This window comes from Tachypleus tridentatus, chromosome 2 (genome assembly GCF_004210375.1).
Source record: "Tachypleus tridentatus isolate NWPU-2018 chromosome 2, ASM421037v1, whole genome shotgun sequence".
Lineage (NCBI taxonomy): Eukaryota > Metazoa > Arthropoda > Merostomata > Xiphosura > Limulidae > Tachypleus > Tachypleus tridentatus.
In genome coordinates this window covers 104,538,243-104,561,988 of record NC_134826.1, presented here as the reverse complement: position 1 = coordinate 104,561,988, position 23,746 = coordinate 104,538,243, and the positions used below count along the sequence as shown (strand labels likewise).

The 23,746-nt window shown below is 33.8% G+C and overlaps 1 protein-coding gene across 1 annotated transcript in view; it reads right to left on the bottom strand.

Moving 5' to 3' along the window:
* Positions 1-23,746, bottom strand: part of LOC143244748 (uncharacterized) — a 54,013-nt gene that overhangs the window by 19,748 nt on the left and 10,519 nt on the right. Inside the window, exons 2-5 of the mRNA XM_076489974.1 lie at positions 18,883-18,984; positions 17,675-17,772; positions 13,424-13,581; positions 11,011-11,165 (exon numbers count right to left, since the gene is read on the bottom strand). Coding sequence (XP_076346089.1) covers positions 11,011-11,165; positions 13,424-13,581; positions 17,675-17,772; positions 18,883-18,984 — 513 coding nt within the window. The remainder of the gene's footprint in view (positions 1-11,010; positions 11,166-13,423; positions 13,582-17,674; positions 17,773-18,882; positions 18,985-23,746) is intronic.

Sequence of the window (23,746 nt, the reverse complement as noted above, 5' to 3'; positions counted from 1 at the left end):
AAGGATCCATTAATGAAATTTGATGGATATAACTCAAAGATCAAGAACACTCAAGATTAGTCAAAATAAAATATACAGACTTCAATATTTTCAGTTCATGCACCATCGAAAGTTTAAAGTACACTAATTTGTTCTTCAAGTTACTGTATAAACGTCAGTTAACAACTTCTTTCAAAAGCTATTAATTTACAGCTGACAGGTTAAATTCCAATTCACTTTGACTATGTAATTGAAATAAGCAGTTTTTGTGCAACTTTCATATTGTAAACATATGTATAAATCCTCAAATGTTTAAAATTGATCGCTATGTGTATAATGCAAGGGTGAATAAATAATAGTTAATTTATAAAAATAAAAGTGGAACTATTAACATTACTGTGAATTTTAAACTGACTACATTCAAAATGTATATATTAACTATGTTCTTTGAAACAATAAATATATGATGAACCCTCTTATTTCCTGTATTAAATAGATATTTGACGTCATGAAGTGTATTTGTTTTCTAACTGTCTTGCAATAACTCACAAATATGTTATATTGCGAGTTCGATCCCAGCGATGTACTCAGCGCAAACAAATCATTATTGAATTTTGCGCTGAATAAAACTACAAAATAAACGGTTTTACTTCTTTAATCGATCAGATATTCTATTTTAAGAAATTTGCAGTGATCATCTTGTTTTTGTAACCTGTAGAAATTTTCTGTCATAAAGATTATACAGTTTTGAACAAAATGTTTGTACGCTTCTATACCGATGTTATTGTCTACATACGTGGAGTAGTTATTGAGTAACTTACCGAGTAGTAACGGAGAAGGTAGTGTATGATCAAACAAACATGTACGAGTTGGTATTCTTGTCTGTATAAGTTGTTTTGAGCATTTGTTCATCAAAAAACAGATACACACCTATCTTTTATAAAAAAAAGCATCTTTTAATATAATATTTTACGAAACAGATCAGTACTTTATTTAAACGATTTATCTGTTATACTAGGTGTATAGTTATATGTGGTCACGTACCAGAAGTTATAAGGCATCAAATTGTTCTACTGTCCAGAAACGGAACAAACGAGTTTCAGAACAGTAGGGTATCCTAGTGTCAGGTATCTAGAACCCTCAAATGTCATCGGACTACAGTATATGTTGTGCCAGGGAAGTCTACTATATACACCGAAAACTACTGCTAGAAATGACCGTATTTTGATGAGGTTAACACGCCAAGGTCGAAAGAAGTCTTACAACACCTTACAACAGGAATGACGTGAACCCATTCATTCTAGCATATCCAAAAATAAAATGAATATCAGACAGGTACAAGGGCTATCTGCAAACCGACATTAACTAGAATTCACCACCTTTACTGCTAGCTTACAGTTACGGCACTGTCAACAAGTTATCTGTTCAGACGAGTTATGTTTTCGACTTTTTTAAAGCTGATGGTAGGATTGCATGGATAACTGAAGAGGAAAGAATCTCTCCCACAGGAGACGGTGCAGTATAAGTGTGAGGACTTATTCATCATGATTGGAAAAACTGCTCTTCATATCCTCTAGAGGAGCGTCAATTGCACTTCCTACAAGCATTGCATAGAGACAATATTTTCTCCATATGGTAAGGCAAGGTTTTGTAATAATTTTGTGTGTGTGTGTTGTAAGATGCCAATGTCGTTTTCCACAGTGTTAGTATTGTTCGAGATTACTTCGGTCACAAGGAGGTTATAAGATTGCCATTGCGAGCAAATTCTCCAGATTGTAATCCCACTAAGAACTGTTGGGAATAACTGAGACGAAAAATCGCTAACCACGATCCTAAATCAGCTACTTTAGCTGAACTACAGTGCCTTCTAGTAACAATCTGGGGTAAAATTGCATACCGTTATGATAAATTACTTATGATGTCCGTAGCACCAGTCTAATTATACATATTACGCTATTACGCTGAGTATATATGTATTCTAACTTAATAATATAGGCCCGGCATGGCCAGGTGGGTTAAGGCGTGCGACTCGTAATCTGAGGATCGCGGGTTCGCATCCCCGTCGCAAAAAACATGCTCGCCTTTTCAGCCGTGGGGGCGTTATAATGTGACGGTCAATTCCACTGTTCGTTGGCAAAAGAGTAGCCCAAGAGTTGGCGGTGGGTAGTGATTACTAGCTGTCATCCCTCTAGTCTTACACTGCTAAATTAGGGACGGCTAGCGCAGATAGCCCTCGAGTAGCTTTGCGCGAAATTCAAAAAACAAAGAAACAAACTTAATAATGATCTTATTGTTACAATATATTCAAATATTTTTACCCAAGACTGTATGTAGTAAATTAATTAATTTACCTAATTGTGCATAATCCTTACGTCAAAAATTACTGTTGAATTATGTTACTTGATTCACTTTATGTTGAAAGATGTAACGAAACAACCTGTTCTAATAATGATGTACAGATGTAATGTTTAACCGTACAGGCACTCTGCGTTCAGAAGTAAGCATTACAGTACGTAGTAACTCATCTCACTTCCTTAACAATCTTGATACTCTACTACAAGTTGTAAGTCCCCTATTGTTCATCTCTTTTACTCTCGTTTTTTATGCCACTCGTAAACTATAGATTTAACATCTTGAGAGCACTTGATTTGCCAAAATCACTACGACGTTTCTTCTTCTTTATCTAGACCAGAGCTGTTAGAGACATCGAAATGTCCACTTCTATATCCATACAGATTCAGATGTATACTCCTCAATTATCTTTAAAACAGCAGAAATTGTTGTTCTGCTTAAAGTTATTTATATATTTAGCTTATGTTCCAAATGCAAATAACACAATATAGTGTTCATGTTATTTGAATATATTACTGTGCTATTTCCTAAAATGTAATTTCATCGTTACGTGAAGTTAGACTTACCTTATTATATATAACCTGGATATTTAACGCATTATTTTGTTTTATTTAAAGTCAGGCCAGTTTTTGATATTTGTGATCTGTACAAAATGTTATGTTGCATGTATTAAACATATCATGTTAACAGCAAGTACGAATCTATGATACACATTCTTATCATATCAAAAATCCGCTTATATTATTAACTGTAGTCTCATTATATTGTGAAACATAAACTACAGAAAATTTAACCTTTAACTGTACCCAGTTAGTTCACCTCAAAACACCATTAATATATAATTGCAAAGCACGATGTATATTTTAACATAGTGTTGTAGGCGACATATTATATTAGACGTTTTCAGAGGTCTGTTTAGTTTCCTGGATAGACGGAGGTTTAACGTATTGTATGGAGGGTGGTTTAAGTTCTGTATGTTCTTCAAACTGTCGAGATCGTCTGAACAGTTTAACATATGAGCTATGGTAGAGAAGATAATAGTTGATTTTTAGAGTGTGTTAGCAGGTTACATTGAATTTGAAGTAGTTATTTATTATTTTACTGACTTCTATAGAAAGTTAAGTTTTAGAATATTAAATTTATGTTCTCTCATTAGTAACAAGAAATATGCCGTATTTTATACAGAGTACAAGAAGTGAAATTGTTGTATTAACATCCACTGTGAACTTAGGCTTTACCAGCAAAGATGAGTAACGCTAACTTTTAGAATATGTAGTTCAAGAAATATAATACTCTTATTGTATAAGAGGACTGCATTTTCATTTTTCTTTTTTTTTTTTTACACACAATTCTGAAAAACTCCGATTACCAATTAAATCAAGTGTATTATTATTTATATAAATACTTTTACTAATTATAAGTATGCATATAGTTTTATGAATAATAGTGAAAATGCTTAATTTTAAAATTTCTGCATTATTATAGATTGCCAGAAACATTTTGTTGATATAAGTTTTTAAGAACATATTAGTGCTGTTTTTTGTAAAATCGTGACAGCATAAATTCATACATATATACATGTAAAAACGGTTCGTTTGGGTTGAAAAAATTTTTTACGTAGAGGAGCGAACAACGGTCATCGTCAGGTTCACGAAAGAAAGAAAGAGGTAACTGACCGGAAGCTGACCACATGTTTGAAAGGGATTGTGTAACTGAGTGTCAGAATGTAGAGGGCGTGTTTAGATGTTTGATTATATAATTTTATATTATTTATTTTATTACTTTTAATATAAGTATAATACACATCCAATAAATGAAGAACATCCTATCAGGCACTAACAAATTTAAAATAATACACACAAATCTAACAAGGACAAACCAAACGCAACTAAACAAAATACTACTAAAAATGAAAAAAGCCAACACAATTTCACAAACACTTTATTCCTATCTACGCACACCACAAATATACAGCATCCCCAAACCTCATAAACCAGATTGTCCATTACGACCAATAATGTCCACATATGAATCGTTTAATCACAATCTTGGTAAATACATAGCATGAGCATTCTCCAAATATGTAACATCAGCCAGCTCATTCATCAAATACTCTTTTAATTTCAAATCTAATCTTAATCAACTTAATCATAAAGCCTTAATGGCCAGTTTCGATGTTATATCCCTCTTTACAGAAGTTCCAACCACTGAAGCCTGCAAGATAGTCTTAGAAATCTATATCCGAGACCCTAACCCATCTATAGACATTCCCAGCAACCAATTAGCAACCCTCATAGAATTCACCACGATGAAGACAAACTTCATATTCAACAACCACAACTATATACAAACAAATGGCCAAAGCATGGGCAACCTAGTATCACCAGTTCTAGCCAATATTTTTATGAAACAAGTTGAAACGGAAGCAGTTAACACAGCATTACATCCACCACTATACTGGCACAGATATGTAGATGACATGATTGGAGGATTCACATCTACAGAACACATACTTAATTTTTTCAATCACATTAACTCTATACATCCCAATATTAACTTCACATGTGAACAGGAAGAAAGCAATCAAATATCATTTCTTAACCTCAAAATTACAAGAACTGACAAACAATTTAAAACAGAAATCCACCGAAAAATCACCCATACTGGACTATACATTCCTTGGGACTCAGCACATGAAACAAAACAAAAACTCAACATACTAAGAAACCAAATAAACACAGCCATAAAACTATGCTCACCAGATAAAATTAACGATGAATTAGACAAAATAAAACAATAGTTCATCAGCATCAACAAGTTTCCTCCACAAACCGTGGAAAACATTATACGCACACACCTAGACAGAAAGCAAAATCAACCAACAAAAGTAAATATATCTCACAAATCAAAGAAATCACGAAACAATATACTGCTGCATACCATATATTCCCGACATCAGCAGAAAAATCACCAACATTTGGCAAAAACTAGTAACAAAATATAACATTCCAGTTAATTCCAAATTTATTTAAAAACCAGGCACAAAACTAAGGTCTATACAATGTAAATACTACACTGACAAACACCACATCAACATTATTTATAAAATACAATGTGATAACCGCCACGACTTCTATATTAGAGAAACAAGTAGAAAAATGGAAACCAAATTCAAAGAACATAAAAAGTCACCTTCACACGTTTTCGAACACTGCAAGTCAAATAAACATTACATAACTATAGAAAACACTTAAATACTAAATAAAAAAACAAACATAAAAGCAAAATTAAAGAAGCCTTACTTATACAACAACTCAAGCCCAAAATAAACCAATACAAAGGAACACCTTTATACCTATATTAAAAATAATAAAATAAGTAATATAAAATTATATATTTAAACATCTAAGCACGCCCTCTACATTCCGGCACTCAGTTACACAATCCCTTTCAAATATGTGGTCAGTTTCCGCTCAGTTACCTCTTTTTTTCTTTGTGAACCTGACTATGTCCGAAGAAGGTCGAAACGTTGTTCGCTCCTCTACGTAAAAAAAAAAATTCTCAACCCAAACGAGCCCTTTTTTTACACAAACATTTTTTTTTCCCTACAAGTGGGTTTTCTCGACATCACTGATAATTTCATAAAGTTGTAAGCTGTGCTTATAGTCTGAATATTTCTATAAATATGATTGGTTGTTTGTCAGGAAGAATTAACTCCTGTTGAGGGCATGACCTTAATGAAAAGGAACTTCTTTAAAGTTTATTAAACAATTTCAGTCATATATAAAAAGCGAGTAAGATACGTAGTCATTAGGTCACATCAAAAATGTTTTCTATCCACAAGTAAGAAATATTTAAGTCAAACACATAGTCTATACCAACAGTTACAGCATTAACCCTCTATCTACCAAATTTGCTTGTATATTTAGTTCTTCGAAATATATATATATATGTCTATGTGTGTAAAGTTTCATTGTAGCCGAAAAGACTTATTACTGATAATTTAGTACATTAGTAAAAAATACTAATATTTTTTTATGAAATCTATCGCAGAATTACTTCCGTTTCACTTTTAAGATCGAATTTCTTTTCATTTCCCTTTAAGCCTATTCAAAGCAACTCAGTTGTCTACTGCGACGCTTTATGATTGTAAATTGAACTAAGAAACGTTATAGTAAACTAGAGGTAAAACATGCGTTGTCCCTTCTCTCATAGTTTTCTTTGCACATGTGCCCAACCAAAAATCCAATACTATATCAGGTTTTACAAAACACGAATTAAGGTGTGTAGTTGGTTTAGAAAATTAGCTGGAGAGGTAAGAGTTAAGAAAGACAACGATGATTATTTAGGAGAAACCAACAACATACGAAATAATGCAACTGCTAAAGATTGGTTTAATAAATAGCAAGTGTTTACTATAATAATTTATGTTTGAATTTAAAGTAACAAAAATATACCTAACTGAAACGTTCCAAATTGTGAAAATTTAAGGTTATACAGTGCTTTGCAAGAGTATTTATCTTACTGCAAAGTTTCCATATTTTGTTGTCGTCTGAGCTTACAGTCATAAAACTTTCAAATGGGACGTTAAATTTAGAATTCACACAATCTACTCCAAACGAAAAAAGCAAAAACAAAGTGGATATTATGTAAGTTAAATTTTCTAAGAAAATTAGAATAATTTCAGTTGCACAAGTATTCATTCTCTTTATTACGGTAATCCTAAATAAGTTCAGATGCAAATATTAGTTTGAAATGTCACAAAATTAGTGTAATGATCTTTTTCTTTGTATAGTCAAAATGACTTAATATGACTTCAGAGTAAATGCATCTGTTCAAGCCACAACTCACCGAAACCAATTTTGAAGACCAAGGAGCTTTCAGACAAATCAGGGATAAAGTCCTTGAGAAGTACAGAACAGAAGAAGGTTACAAGAAAATTTCAAAGTCGCTGGGAAAGGAACAGTGACATTAAAAGATCTCTAAAATTCTATGTCTGAGAAGGAAGTCATGCTGATACATCGACAATATATCTGTTTCTACACAGAGCTAGTCTGTATGGGAGTGGCAAGAAAGAAGCCATTACTGTGGTTAGACGAGACAAAAATTGAGTTGTTGTTGTTTTTGTCTAAATTTAGATCGTTATGTCTGGCGCAAGCCCAGCACAGCAGATCACCCAGTCAACACCATTGGGATGCTTCTCATCAGCAGGAACTGGGAAGCTTGTCAGAATTAAAGGGATGATGGATGACGCAAAGTACAGGTGAATCTGAGAGTAAAATATGCTTGAGTCAACCAAGAATTTAAAATTTGATCAAAAATTTACATTTCGTCAGGATAATAATCTGAAGCACAAGTTCAAGGCTGCAGTGAATTGGTTTATAAAGAAGAAACTGAATGTCCAGAAGTGTCCTGACTTGAATCTAACACATGAAGATTACAGTTCATTAACGATACTCAACGAGCTTATCAGAATCGAAACAGATTTGCCATGAATAATGAACAAAGATTACACCAACCCATCATAAAAACTGGTTGAAAACTATCCAAAAAGATTCACAGCAAAGGTATTTTTACCAAGTAAAAGGAAACTGAATACTAAGGCAATATATAAATTTAAATTTGATGACATCCAGTATCCTTCAAACATAACATTGATCATTAGATTTTTGAATAAAAACAAGTTCATTACAAATTGTTTACAATATTTGTATTTCATCAGAATGTGACATTATTAAAAGGAGTGAATATTTTCGCAAGGCACTATATAAACCTAATGTTGAAAATATTTGAATATTATCAAAGCCCATATAATAGCGATGGTTTTGTGACACAGTCTTTATGAGTTAGGCTTTATATAATTATATTTTCTTCACTATTACTAATTTTTGAGTAGTGTTATGTTTTAAACATGAGTCAGGTAAGATTTTGACATTGCCTGTTATAAGTAAAGGTTTCTTACCTAGTTAAACGTATCTTGTTATGATCATAACAGACAAAGTCTAGATTGAACAGTAGTTTGAGATGAAAGACACGAGAACTACAGTTAATATGTAAAATAGACGGTAAAAAGATATTTCAAAGAAGATAAGGGTGTGTGATAATCTAATCTAGCCACAAATTCGGATAATACGAGGTACGAAATTATGAATTATAAAACAGGTAAATAACTGCTTTAAAACAGCAATGATGAAATATTAAACTTTGCTAATAATTAAAAGACTTAAAAATTGATAGTTAAGTGTTTCAACTGTTCTGTTTTAATAAAAGTTGTAAAATATCACTAGAGTCGGCTCTTCAATACACTGTACAGTAATAAAAGTTGTAAAAATATCACTAGAGTCGGCTCTTCAATACACTGTACAGTAATAAAAGTTGTAAAAATATCACTAGAGTCGGCTCTTCAATACACTGTACAGTAATAAAAGTTGTAAAAATATCACTAGAGTCGGCTCTTCAATACACTGTACAGTAATAAAAGTTGTAAAAATATCACTAGAGTCGGCTCTTCAATACACTGTACAGTAATAAAAGTTGTAAAAATATCACTAGAGTCGGCTCTTCAATACACTGTACAGTAATAAAAGTTGTAAAAATATCACTAGAGTCGGCTCTTCAATACACTGTACAGTAATAAAAGTTGTAAAAATATCACTAGAGTCGGCTCTTCAATACACTGTACAGTAATAAAAGTTGTAAAAATATCACTAGAGTCGGCTCTTCAATACACTGTACAGTAATAAAAGTTGTAAAAGTAATATCACTAGAGTCGGCTCTTCTATACACTGTACAGTAATAAAAGTTGTAAAAATATCACTAGAGTCGGCTCTTCTGTACACTGTACAGTAATAAAAGTTGTAAAAATATCACTAGAGTCGGCTCTTCAATACACTGTACAGTAATAAAAGTTGTAAAAATATCACTAGAGTCGGCTCTTCTGTACACTGTACAGTAATAAAAGTTGTAAAAATATCACTAGAGTCGGCTCTTCAATACACTGTACAGTAATAAAAGTTGTAAAAATATCACTAGAGTCGGCTCTTCAATACACTGTACAGTAATAAAAGTTGTAAAAATATCACTAGAGTCGGCTCTTCAATACACTGTACAGTAATAAAAGTTGTAAAAATATCACTAGAGTCGGCTCTTCAATACACTGTACAGTAATAAAGTTGTAAAAATATCACTAGAGTCGGCTCTTCTGTACACTGTACAGTAATAAAAGTTGTAAAAATATCACTAGAGTCGGCTCTTCAATACACTGTACAGTAATAAAAGTTGTAAAAATATCACTAGAGTCGGCTCTTCTGTACACTGTACAGTAATAAAAGTTGTAAAAATATCACTAGAGTCGGCTCTTCAATACACTGTACAGTAATAAAAGTTGTAAAAATATCACTAGAGTCGGCTCTTCAATACACTGTACAGTAATAAAAGTTGTAAAAATATCACTAGAGTCGGCTCTTCAATACACTGTACAGTAATAAAAGTTGTAAAAATATCACTAGAGTCGGCTCTTCAATACACTGTACAGTAATAAAAGTTGTAAAAATATCACTAGAGTCGGCTCTTCAATACACTGTACAGTAATAAAAGTTGTAAAAATATCACTAGAGTCGGCTCTTCAATACACTGTACAGTAATAAAAGTTGTAAAAATATCACTAGAGTCGGCTCTTCTGTACACTGTACAGTAATAAAAGTTGTAAAAATATCACTAGAGTCGGCTCTTCAATACACTGTACAGTAATAAAAGTTGTAAAAATATCACTAGAGTCGGCTCTTCTGTACACTGTACAGTAATAAAAGTTGTAAAAATATCACTAGAGTCGGCTCTTCAATACACTGTACAGTAATAAAAGTTGTAAAAATATCACTAGAGTCGGCTCTTCAATACACTGTACAGTAATAAAAGTTGTAAAAATATCACTAGAGTCGGCTCTTCAATACACTGTACAGTAATAAAAGTTGTAAAAATATCACTAGAGTCGGCTCTTCAATACACTGTACAGTAATAAAAGTTGTAAAAATATCACTAGAGTCGGCTCTTCAATACACTGTACAGTAATAAAAGTTGTAAAAATATCACTAGAGTCGGCTCTTCAATACACTGTACAGTAATAAAAGTTGTAAAAATATCACTAGAGTCGGCTCTTCAATACACTGTACAGTAATAAAAGTTGTAAAAATATCACTAGAGTCGGCTCTTCTGTACACTGTACAGTAATAAAAGTTGTAAAAATATCACTAGAGTCGGCTCTTCAATACACTGTACAGTAATAAAAGTTGTAAAAATATCACTAGAGTCGGCTCTTCAATACACTGTACAGTAATAAAAGTTGTAAAAATATCACTAGAGTCGGCTCTTCAATACACTGTACAGTAATAAAAGTTGTAAAATATCACTAGAGTCGGCTCTTCAATACACTGTACAGTAATAAAAGTTGTAAAAATATCACTAGAGTCGGCTCTTCAATACACTGTACAGTAATAAAGTTGTAAAAATATCACTAGAGTCGGCTCTTCAATACACTGTACAGTAATAAAAGTTGTAAAAATATCACTAGAGTCGGCTCTTCAATACACTGTACAGTAATAAAAGTTGTAAACATATCACTAGAGTCAACTCTTCACTAGAGTCGGCTCTTCTGTACAGAGATTTTTATAACTGATTTCTTACCTGCACTTTTATCATCTAAGAAGATAACCATTTCTAGCGGTGTTCCAGGTTGAACATTATACGTTGTATCCAGAACTCTCCCATTTTGTTTTAGAAATAAACTGAGGTACGGCACTGGAGCCCTCTGTTCAATGTACTGAGTGATGTTGACATAGCTGCAGGACATATGTAAACAATTAATCTTTATTTTATATGACGGTATTTTCAATGTTCGAATTAAAAAAAAAAACAACACTACATTTATCTTCAAGTTTCTTCAAGTTACTTTACAAAAAATTGTTAGCAACTATGATTTCACTATCAATGATTAAGTTCTAGAATTCTAGAGTTTGAAGTAACTCAGAGGATTTAATTCTTTTAAGAACACTCAGATTGTGAAACATCGGTGTTGTATAGGTTTATGAGTCATTTTTATGATAATGATGAAAATATGTTATTGTAATGTGTAAATTAATATCCAAAGTTCCGATAATATTTAATTTGCTTGAACGTATCAATTATACATTTCATACACAGTCTTGTCAGCAATTTCATAAGTGGAATGACAACCCCTCTTCCCCTTATTCTACAACACACTTTTTTATTTTTTTACCTTCACAATGAAAATATTACTTCGGTTTTTAAATTAATGAGACATTTAACTTTAAGACTTTAACTATCTTTAGTCCCCGTTAGAACAGCGGTAACTCTCCGAATTTACAATGCTTAAATCAGGGATTTGATTCCCCACGGTGGACACAGCAGATAGCCCGATATAACTTTGCTATAAGAAAACACACACACTCTTCTTAAATTATTTTATACATTTTAAAAGAGTAGCAAAATTAAATTATTAAATAGTTACAAATGCAACATTAAAACTTTATACACTGATATACAATAACAGTTTCCTAATAACAATACATAACTTCCTCCACAAGGTATCTTTTTTTTCTACATTAAAGAGCACTTAATGTTAGGAATGTAAGCACTGAGACAATGATGAATCGTCTCTGCTAGAAAGGGGGAGTTGAAAATTATGTAGTGGTAATTCAACAAGTTCATTTAAATAGTTGTTTCGCAAGCTCTTCATGTCCTTAAAGTAAATCAAATTAATTCTTAGACATATTTTACAACTTTTACATTTAGAATAATGCTATAGACAAAAAAAATAATACCAAACAAAAATCTGTTATTTCTTATAAAACAAAAGATTAAAAAAAGAACTTCCGTACAAACAAGATAAATTACGAAATAAGACTTTATGTGGAAGAAGCTTTTCCATTTTCTTATATAATTTGCCAAATTAAAGCAATATAAAATGACGACTTCAAAGAGATAATAACAGAAATGACTGTCAAGGTAATTAACAAGTGCTCGCAAAAAAGTTTTAATTTTTACTTGTCATTTATGCTGATATATATGAGTTAGCTAAAGCTGCTTTTTCTAGTATGCATGCTATGCTAATGACAGAAATTCTTAGAAGAACGAGCCTTGTTCGTGTAAGCGTTTTTGATGTTTTATTAGGGTAATATAATAAGTGTTTAATGAGAATACAGATTTAAAACCTTACGTCACTAAAATTCAATGTCAATATGCAACATGTTTACATATTGAACAAAGTCACAAAAAACAGTATATGTTACATATTTTCAAAGGTGTAACTTGTATTAAGGAATTTTAAAAAAGTAATTTCTGGTGTAGAGTTTGATTTGAATTTCGCGCAAAGTTACACGAGGGCTATCTGCGCAAGTCGTCCCTAATTTAGCAGTGTAAGACTAGAGAGAAGGCAGCTAGTCATCACCATCCACCAAGAACTCTTGGGCTACTCTTTTACCAACGAATAGTAGGATTGACCGTCATTTTATAATGCTGCCACGGCTGAACGGGTGAGCATATTTGGTGTGACTGGGATTCTAACACTTGACCCTTAAATCACGAGTCAAGTGCCTTAACCACCTGTCCATGACGGGCCCTGATGTAGAGAAGAAATAACGAGTTTTAAAATTTGGAATTTCAACAGTTTCACACATATGGACATTTAGGTTGAATCGATTAAACTGCTCTGTTGTTATTATTAACGCCTGATCTTTTACTCCACTACCAAATTCTTCACAGGTTGTCAAGCATACACGTATAACATTTGTTTATGGTTTTAGTTTTGGTATGACTCTCTGCGTATAAATTTGACAAATTATTGTTCATGCAGTCTTCAGAAACTGTTCTTTATTGTGAAATTGTTATTCTAGTTTTTGTACTAAATTTGATTATCAGAATGAAGTTTATCCTTGAAAAACAAATATATTTCAACATATAATATAAATAACTTATTACTAAAAGAACGAAATATACGCATTTCTAACTGTGTCTGACTAATATGTCTTTTCATCTTTAGCGATTTCTGCCAGACAATAAATAACATATTAGATCTTACTCAGGCTCTATGAAGTTAGGGGGCAGTATGTTTCTTCTAGTCCGGTTCTGAGCTAGAAATGTGTGCTTCTCAGCCGGAAGAACACACTTGGCTAAAATCACCTCTTTTGGTTCTAATGGATGTTCAACAATAATTCTGTGGTAGAAAATCTTTTGCCCCTGAAACACAAAGAAAATTAATAACCTTGAAATAGCTAAGATGTAAATTTTAGTGCTATTTATTTCAAAAATAGTATTATTATACTGAGTCAAGTGAATTTTGTATAGATCTCCAATTATATTTTGTTCATTCATAATACAGGATGTCTACAAATTATTGTACCTATTAATTTTTTTAAAAAATAAAAGCTTTTTCTAAAAAAGTAAAAACAAGTTGCAGAGTTTGGTTCATTCTCATCGATTTTCGCCAAATTCACTATTTTAGTAACACGTCAAATTCGTGACTTTTTAGCAAAAATGTTTAGAGCACGTTGATATAAAATGGTGACGGATGTTTTCTACCTGAACCTAACGCCATTCGTTTTCTTTCCTGGTTTGATGTGATCAAAGGCAGTTAAAACTACGTGGATTGAAAATAATTAACTGGAGAGATGTGAAACTTATAGCTGAAGAGTATGAAACACACAGGATTGGAAATAAACTAAGAGGATAGTTTCAATTTTTAAGCACGGAACGTGATATAATTGTGACTAAATTTGTACACTTGTTGAGACAAAACATTTTACTCATAGTCATTATAATATTCAATTACACCTTTTCATAGATTCAACTAAATTCACTTAAACGTTACGCAAGTAAAGTGCAAACACATAAAGAGATCAAAGAATTTTAACAACCAAAATCCAAATTTTAGTAGATTTTATTATAAGAAGTGCAAAAAATTGTCAAATGTAAATACTACAAACTGACATAATAAAACTACATCTTTGCTACATAAAATAATTACTGACTTCATATTTTTCATCAGGAGACATTAGGCGCTATGTACTTTAATTACATTAGATGTTTAGTGACCCTATATTTCACCTAGGAGTTATTAGGTAACTGTGTATTGTTGGTTCTTAAGGTGTCTCTTGACCCTGAACTTTCCTTAGGAGTCATTAGAGATTGTGTTTTATTGGTACAAAAGATATCTACTGGCCTTATATTTCTCCGAGGAGTTATTAGATGACCGTATAATATTTGTACTTAAGATGTCTACCGCCCCGTGTACTGTTGATACTTAAGGTCTCTTCTGATCCTGAATTTCCTTCAGACGTCATTAGGAGACTGTTCATTGTGAGTACTAGTGACTACGTTCTAGTAATTGTTAAACGATAACGAGTTTGTATTGCTGCTAGAATTTTCAGTATCTTCCTGACGATAGCACTCAAATATTCATTAAAGGTTCCTTCATATTGTTTAATTATAATGAAGAGATAAGGGTAGTGATTATTGTGTGTTTTTTTTCAGAAATCGTTAGTCGATACGGACGAATAAGAAAATGTTTATTGATATTGCCGTTTTTATGTGTCTCACACCACGAATTACACAATGTAACACAAATTTTGTTCCTGGATAGTATGTGTTATTTCTTAATTGCTTATGTTGTAAATGTACAGAAAATGACCATCATTCCCTTCAAGCTTTGCTTTTGTGACCTGGATAATGAAATTTAGAAATCAACCTATTTTCTATGTAAAACGGACAAATTTGCACATTTTCATTTACATAAAGCCTAAATAAAACAACATATGAATCAAGATTTACATGTATTTATACTAGTTATGCAAAAATGAACAAAATGTTTAGAAGTGAGTAGTTTTTTCAAGATTTGTGACTGTAATGTAAATCACTTTAACGTATCAGCCCCCAAATATAGTCTCCCATCATGTTTTCGTTATACGCTCCTTGGTAGCGGCGTTCAAAGTCCAGTATATCTTGGTGGAAGCGCTCGAATTGCTCTTTGAGGTGCACCGAATGAGCCAGGAGAAGAGACGGATACTTATTCCCGTTATGGAGCAGCAGACTTGTGGATGAGCTATCAATGAAGACGTGCCACTCGTTCGAGTTACATGCAATTCCAATTGCTTCGCACAGACCGGATACATTGTGGAAGACGCAGAGCTCATCTTGGCGAGCGAAGACGCTTGAAAAGGCTTGAAAACTTGCACACATTCATCTAACAAATCCCATTCCTTGAGCCTAGATGTCAAAAGCTCGGCATTCGACTTTGTAAGACCAAGATCTCTAATCAAGTCATTGAGGTCTCTTTGTTTGGGGTAGTATGAGTTTCTTTCACCAGCTGCACCTCTGAAAATTGTAATCTGGATCTTCAACGTCTACCTCCTCTTCTGATTTGCTGCTCTCTTCTGAGGATGGCTGCTTTCTTTCTGGCAGAGTGGGTACAGGGAGCTCAGGGCAGTGTGGCACTGGGGCGATGGATAATCGAAGGTCCGGATACATGAGAGCAGATGCATTCTTGCCAGCGCAAAATTTGGAAGGGTTCACCATGCAGAAGTAGCAATTGCTTGAGTGGTCAGTGGGTTCACGCAAAATTCTTGGAAGAGCGAACTTCATGACTCTCTTTTCCCCTCTGTACCATCTTGCAAAAGAGCAAAATAAAATTGTTATTATGAAGAATAAATTTATTTCATCCACAACCAATGTGTAAGAGGTTTACGCAAAATATTTTATATGTGACATTTTTTCTATATTATTGGAAGCTTAAAAAATTAAAAGATATTTAAATTTGAAAAGTCTAAAATTTGTATAATATAAAATCTTACTATTCAAGAAAACAAAAATTGCCAGTCCTACTTTCTAGAATTTTTTAGCAGTGCTTGCAGGTAAATTGATGTGCCCAGGGTTTGTCTTGATCCCCGACAGGCATGCCGAAATATGCCTTCACATATATTATCAGGTACTTCTTCTTAATAAGAAGAAGAGCTACTTCTTCGCTCGTCTTGAAATTAGCCACATACATAGCAGAATGCGTCTGGAAAATGCTTGCAGCTTCTTGATGCTATCTCTGATAAAATCAGATAGGTATGTGTTCATTTAGGTAGCTAGAACTAAACTGAAGTAATGAGTGGTGAGCCCCTGTATATATATGACTATGGAAAGTTCTAGAAAATTCTCGTAAGTTCTACAACATTCTAGAAAATTTTTGTAAGTTCTACAACATTCTACAAAGTTCTTGAAAATTCTCTATCAGCTACTCAGCACTGAATCTACCTGGAATGTTCTGGAAAGTGGGTAAATTTGAATATATCATTACCCAGGTCACAAAAACAAAGTTTGAAGAAAAAATAGGTCTTTTCCATTTACTTTAGGCATAAGCAATTGGGAAATAACACTTTCTACCCAGGAACAAGACAAAGTAAAAATTTTGTTACACAGTGTTATCAGTTGACTTGGATTATTTGTGTACATTGGGTTTCTAGCATATATCAAGGTTAAAGTCAATAAATGTATACTTTAAAAATAATAATAAATACTATATATACATTCATACAAACATAAATTAAGGACAACAACCAAGCTATGCCCTTATCGTTCAAATATTTATTAAGCCGCCACTAAAATTACCTGAAATTAGCTGCTTTTATCGCATCTGAAGTAACCCATTCTAAGCTAACCATATTATTAGAAAAATAAAACTTATTTAGCTAAGGATGATTACCCTGCCAAAATTTATGTGTTCTCTCCTATTCTTACCATTCTCACCATTAAATGCGAAATATTGTGCATCAGTGCTGTCAGTTCTTTTAACAATCTTAATCACCTCGAGAGATACCTGTTGCTCTTATTTTTTCCAATAGAAAACAAATTTATAAACCTTAATCTATCCTTGTGTGGCAACCTTTCTATCCAAGACATCATCGTAATAGCCATCCTCTGAACGATGTTTAGTAGTTTATTGCTTTTTCTACGATAAGGAGCACAAAATTGAATACAATACTCAAAATGTGATCTATACAATGAAAGCATAACTTCTGTATTCAAGTGTATTCAATATTTCTATAAAAAAGCTAAAATTCTGTTAGCCCTGCCACTAGCAACAACACATTCCTTGGATGGCGTGAGAAATTAATCAACTATATTATTAAGATCTTATTCTTCTATAATAATTAATGTGAAGGTTATTCCGATCAAAATTACAATCATGAATATGCTGTTATAACAAAAACAACTCGAAAACAATCTTTAACTTATTTTTGAAAATAATCTCGTTTATTAAAGGTAAATATTTTAGTATTCAAAAACGTACTGTTAATTTGTTCAACACTCTGACTGTGCCACAAGCGTAGAAATTATCCAGAGGAAGTCTGAACACAGCTCGTCCGTTCTTGATTTCCGGTTGACATTCTGTCAAGAGATGTAAAGAAGCTCTTTTATGTGAATTTTGAAGCTTCTCTCGATACTAAACCAATAATGAGGTAGTAGTAAACAATTTATATTATTTAAACTAGCTAAACAGTTGACACTAAGAAAATTTCATGACGCAAAAGGTTTAATGGTTACGAATCTATTTTTTAAAAACTACGTTGGCTTAAAACTAATGGATTTAGAAGTGTGAAAAACCCAAAACAAAAGGATATTTGCAGTATAACATAATTTTATCACCAATATTTGATATATTGTTTTAAGCTGCCGAAGTAAAAAAGAAATATAACACAAACGGAAAGAAAGTGCTTCATAAATATCTTTAAATCAGGAGTTCTTAATATTTTCATGCCCCTGAGAATGAAAGGGTGAGAATATTTCGATGACTGGAATACGATCCTGCGATACAAATATTGTGAGTCGAGCACCCTATCCATAAGATCATGCTATACCGTTTCCGTTTGAAGCCTCCTGCAATAAGACGGCGGCCCACAGTTCGAAAACATCTGGTTTAAATAATTTCGTACACGAGAGGAAAAAGTATGTAATTATATTTTTATATTCAAATATTTGATGTAAACCAAGTTTAAATTGCATAAGCAAATATAAATATATATAATTTGTTATTTTAACTCAAAACAAGCCGAAGCAAAAACAAATAAAAAATATAATTTATATTTCTTTTTTTTTTTTCTAATTCTATACATATTGCTATTCTTTATTTCTTATGCGAGACTGGCAAATGGAGGATAAGATCGATAGACGGTGTATCCCCACCGCTTTAGTCACCTCCAAAACCTAGGGTACATTTTATAATCCGGCATTGTAGTTTTTACCCTGGGATCTTTTCAGTTAATGTAGCGTTTTTTGTTTAATTTGTTTTCATTTTGTTTCGGCTTGTTTTTGAGTTTAAAATAACAAATTATATAATTAGTTAGAGGTTTGGCAAATTGTTTTTGCAAGTTAGTGTCCTATACTATACATTATTTAGGGCTAACAAGATAAAATGTGTTTTAATGCAAGTATCTTAATTCACAGGTAAAATAATGCTCAGAATAGATACTACTTTTTTAATGCATATCATTAACTCACCTGGGTAACTCTTTAGCTTATCCAAGTACAAAATTGAATCGGGATTATTTAAAAGAACAGAGACTTTCATCTGCTTACTGGAGCATGAGATGTTGTAATTGACTGTGAAAGAAGAAAGTCATATAAATATTAATAAAGTTTCACATCTTATTTTAGTACCATATTTGTCTGAAATAAAGTATATGGTGACCGCACAACTTAAAGTTAGTATCAACTAGTAACTCGAGACAGAGATAAACTGACACTCAAACTGTAGTATCTAATGCAAATGATATTATTCGATATAGTAGAATGAATATAATATGACACAAAATAGTCAACTTGATTTAAAATTAAATTGCTAAGCAAACTCACTAAGCTCACTCTGTTTCTACGATTAAAAAAAACTAATTGCATACAAATATGAGAAAAAAATATTTACTGTTAGGCAAAAAACGTATTAGAATCTCTTGTTCAAATAAGCCACCAACTTTTATTACTTTTGTCTTTATTAAGATTATTTTCAATACAAACCAAGAAAAACTATTTATTTTTAATAAAATTACCCAGTACTTCATATCACAATATCAAATTGTGGATTCAGACACACTGATATCAATCAGGTAGTTAAAGGGTTCCACAGAAATATAAATTATTGAAACGTTACATAATTAATAAATTGAACATATGAAACAAATGAAAAAGGAAGCTAGCACAAGAAAACAAGTCAATAAATTATTCATTCACAAGAATAGTGTCTGCTAATGTCGTTTAATTAATAGCTGACAGGCTACTAAAGTAAAGAGCATTTCAAAATAAGTCTACACACAAAAAGGACATTTAAGGATAACAAAATGTTATACCACAATTTCAAGTCAGATAAATGGGTCTTAATGTTCTGTTGTTTTGAATAAATGTTGACGTACCAACTTGTACAAGTAAATGTTACCATTTGAAAAAACTTGCCCTCCTCCAAGAAGAGGATAGAGACTTAGGGCCAAAGTGATACAAGCTTCTATGAAATAGACGTTGCAATAGGTGGTTTTTATTTAAGCAAAGGGATTATTAAAAGTTTACGACTTTTCGATCTCCGGTTTACAAGAATATAATTCAACACACGCAGAAGACTTTCTATTCCAAATTAATTATGGAATGGTGAATTATTAGCTCTCTCAACTACTACAAATGGTTACAGATAAAATAAAAAAGACGAGTTAAACATTGTGACCAATGCGTAGCCTAGTTAGGACAACTTCCTTTTACCGATTCTAATGGAAAAATATGAACAGAAAGCTTGATCTGGAAAAGCTTGTTAATCACGCTGTTCACACCAAGTAGACTGCCAAATGGCGCGACGTTGAACCTTGAATCCAAGGCTGCAGTCTATATATGAGATAGGCACAGCAGTTCTAGTGCCAGAGAAGACGTTATCTAAGGACAATCATAATTCAGCCAGCTGTGTCTGGATATGAAGACCAAAAGGAACAGTGGCATACAGTCTATTCTGAAAAAGCATGACCCCCTGAGGAAGAAAGACAAATCCCAGGTGGGATGCTGTGGTAATGATCGACGCTTTGACGCATACAGTAAAGAAAGATGCAAACAGCAGATGTGTAGAGAAGGTTTGTGAGATTTTGTATACAGACTCTGGACTGGAGAAGTACAGAAAGCCCCGTGCAGAGCCGAAACCCTAGGTGGTGAATGGGGTCAAACATCGGCAAAACTATAGAAAACAGATCCATAGTCTACTTTGGATCGAATGAGGGTACGATAGATCTTTAGCATCAATCCACTCTGCAAGAGGTGAAAGAAAAAGCACGGAGAATTTTATTGCTCTTGTACACTTGACACATAACTGCTTCATGTGTGGAATGAAGGTCATCTTACAGTCAAAGATAAGTCCCAACTTCTGACACAAGATGTGGAAGTCGTCACAATAGTGTCCGTTTGCAACAGTAGGAGGAAGTTGTATAGTGATGGTATTGATCTTCACACTGAAAAATGTGACACGAAAGACACAGACTTGAGAGACTCCTAGTTCTTGTGAAAAGATGGGAAGAGCATCGAGCCCACACGGACTTGAAGTCTCCAGTCCATTAAAAAGTTTTGATAAAAGTAGGTAAATGTCACGTAACCCATATGAGTGGAAGTCTTTCAAAATGCCGTACCTCCATATAGTATCGTCAGCCTTCTCAAGGTCAAAGAATACAGAAACAAGGTGTTGTCGCTTAAGAAAGACTTCTCTTCTCGACGTTTGAAGTTGAATCAGGTAGTTCACGGTGGAGCGCTGTCATCAGAACCCACATTATGTTGGAGAGAGGAGTTTGTTTGATTCGTGAACTCGAATAGAATGAGCTTTAACCACCTTCTTTAAGATTTTACAGAGACAGCTCGTCAAAGTAGTTGGATGATAATTTAAAGAGGGACAATAGGCTGGCATCAAGCATCAGGAAGAGCATTCTTCTGCCAGATTTGATTAAAACAACCAGAATAATAGCAAGAGAGGCAGGATAGTGATGGTGCAGCGTCTCATAGTGAATATCATCAGGTCCGACTAATATACTGTCAAATCAATGGTTTAAGTTCCACCAGTGCAAAGGGATGATTATAGTCATAGAGACGACGAGACCAAAAGGAAAAAGGCGATCACTCTGCCTGAGATTTGAGGACCAAAACGTTTGAGGACTAAACAGAAGTCCTAGATACACGAGAAAAGCTTTCACCAAGAGTGTTAGCGATGTCTAATCAGCAATTTCCTGGCCATCAGAGAGCAAGTTGGAAATCTTTCGAATCTTGCCCCATATGATTTTGTAAATAGTAGTAGAAGAGATGCTGTTTGTGAATTTAGTCCAAAAATAAACTATGAAAAGAAAGGTAGTTGGAAAGTGTGGAATACCAATGAAAGGTATTCCAGGTCTGTTTTGAGCTTTCCCTGTCATTTGGCAAGCAGGATTCTATTACAGACGAGGGAACCATGGAAAATCTGTCAAGATTTTAGAAATAGATTGAGCAGCTGTCTGGACAATACAATCAGTCACTGCTGCCACACAGTCATTTATTGATGGCTTAAAGACGACAGCAAGATCAAGTTCCATGAGAGCAGTGAAAGGGAGCCAATTGACCTGATCCAGCTTTCACTGAGGCATGTGGACTGGGTGGCATCGACCACGGCCAGTTTCCTTCAAAATGATAGGAAAATAATCACTACCCAAAGATTACTGTCAACCCTCCAAAAAATTAAAAAAAGTGAATGGGAACAGATGTAAATATCAATAGCAGTAAAAGACTGGTTAGGTGCATGAAAATATGTATAAGAACCGGTGCTGAAGCGAGATAGGTAATGCGAGAGAATATACTCTACAAAACGACCTCTCCCATCAATATCAGAAGAGATTATGACCACTAAAGCTCCCCAGAATTAAAAAGGGAGACAACAACTGTTCAAAGAGAGCATTACGATTTGATTGACAATACATTTCTCTAGGAGACAGTTAGAAAGAAAAAAGAGTGATGGTACGACCCAAGGAAACGTGGATGGCTATGGTCTCCAAGGGTGTATCAAGAGGCAAAGACAAGGTGGGCATATGCTGGTTGACCACTAGTGCCACTCTCCATGCACTCAACTATCACACAACCTGTCATTCTGGTACAAAGAAAACTTCCAAAATGTGACTGTATGGAAGGTTTCAAAAACGTTTCCTGAAGGAAAGACACACCTGATGATATGAATCAATAAAGCTTTAATGTTATCCACATTAGAACAGAAACGTCAGCAGTTTTATTCTATCAAAGTGGTCATTTTTAATTTAGATGGAGGAAAACTGGGCAGATGGTTCTTATGTTTTCGATCACGTCATTTTAATTTATTGAACGAGGTCTGTTGACCTCCGTGGATCTTGCCTTAGGTTGTGTGGACATAGATTCCAGCATCTGAGGCCGTGAACAAATAATTATTCTGCATCTCAGGGCTGAAGAAGGAGAATTATCCGAGGTAATGTCAGAAGCTGAGCCAAAGGAAGTGGATCCTTTTTTAATTATAGAGGGCAAACCACACTCTATGTGGTTGGAGAATAATTCTGTTGGAGGCACAGAAAGATCTAACTGCACTCCCACTGTATCAGTGGAATGTAGTGCAGCAGCATATTTCCACATCGGAGTGGCGAACAGTAATTTTTGAGCCTTTGGGTAGGAAATATTATTCACTGTTTTTAAATGTTGGACTTCTTTCTCCTCCACCCACTTAGAGCAAGAAGTAAGAGGGGTGTGAACCACTGCAATTAATGCACTGAGGTGTAAGTTCACATTCGTAGACGTCGTGGTCTTTGCCACCACAAGGAGCACAAGTCAAAGAACTACGATAAGACGTTTTCGAATGACTGAACCGCCGACATCACAGAGGGATTGGAATATATGGTCATACCTTACAATTCAAGTAACTTGTCATGATGGGGGGAGGTAGACGTGGCGATGTAAACATCAAAATAAGAACATTGGTAGGCAGCATTATTCCATCGTCATGACTGAAGATACGACGCACAGCAGAAAGACCTTGGTTGGAGAATCTAACAAGAATTTCTGATTTAGGCATATGTTTTTGAAATACCTCTCGACGACCATTTCACAAGGGGAATTCAGAGTGGCATATGGGTATATCCCCAATGACCTTTGATATCAGGAGGAGTTCGTTGTGTCGTGGTGTAGATGTTTTTACCAAAATGTCTCCAGAGCACAACTTCCTCACTGACTTGGGGAAACCAGCAAGCTCTTCTAATCCCTTTTAAAGCTCTGAGGATTTCTCAGATGAAAAGTGAAGGATGAGAAATCAAAGCATGGAACTGGGCTATGATGGTAACTTTTGAACAGCGTCGTCAATGTGTAGTCGTTT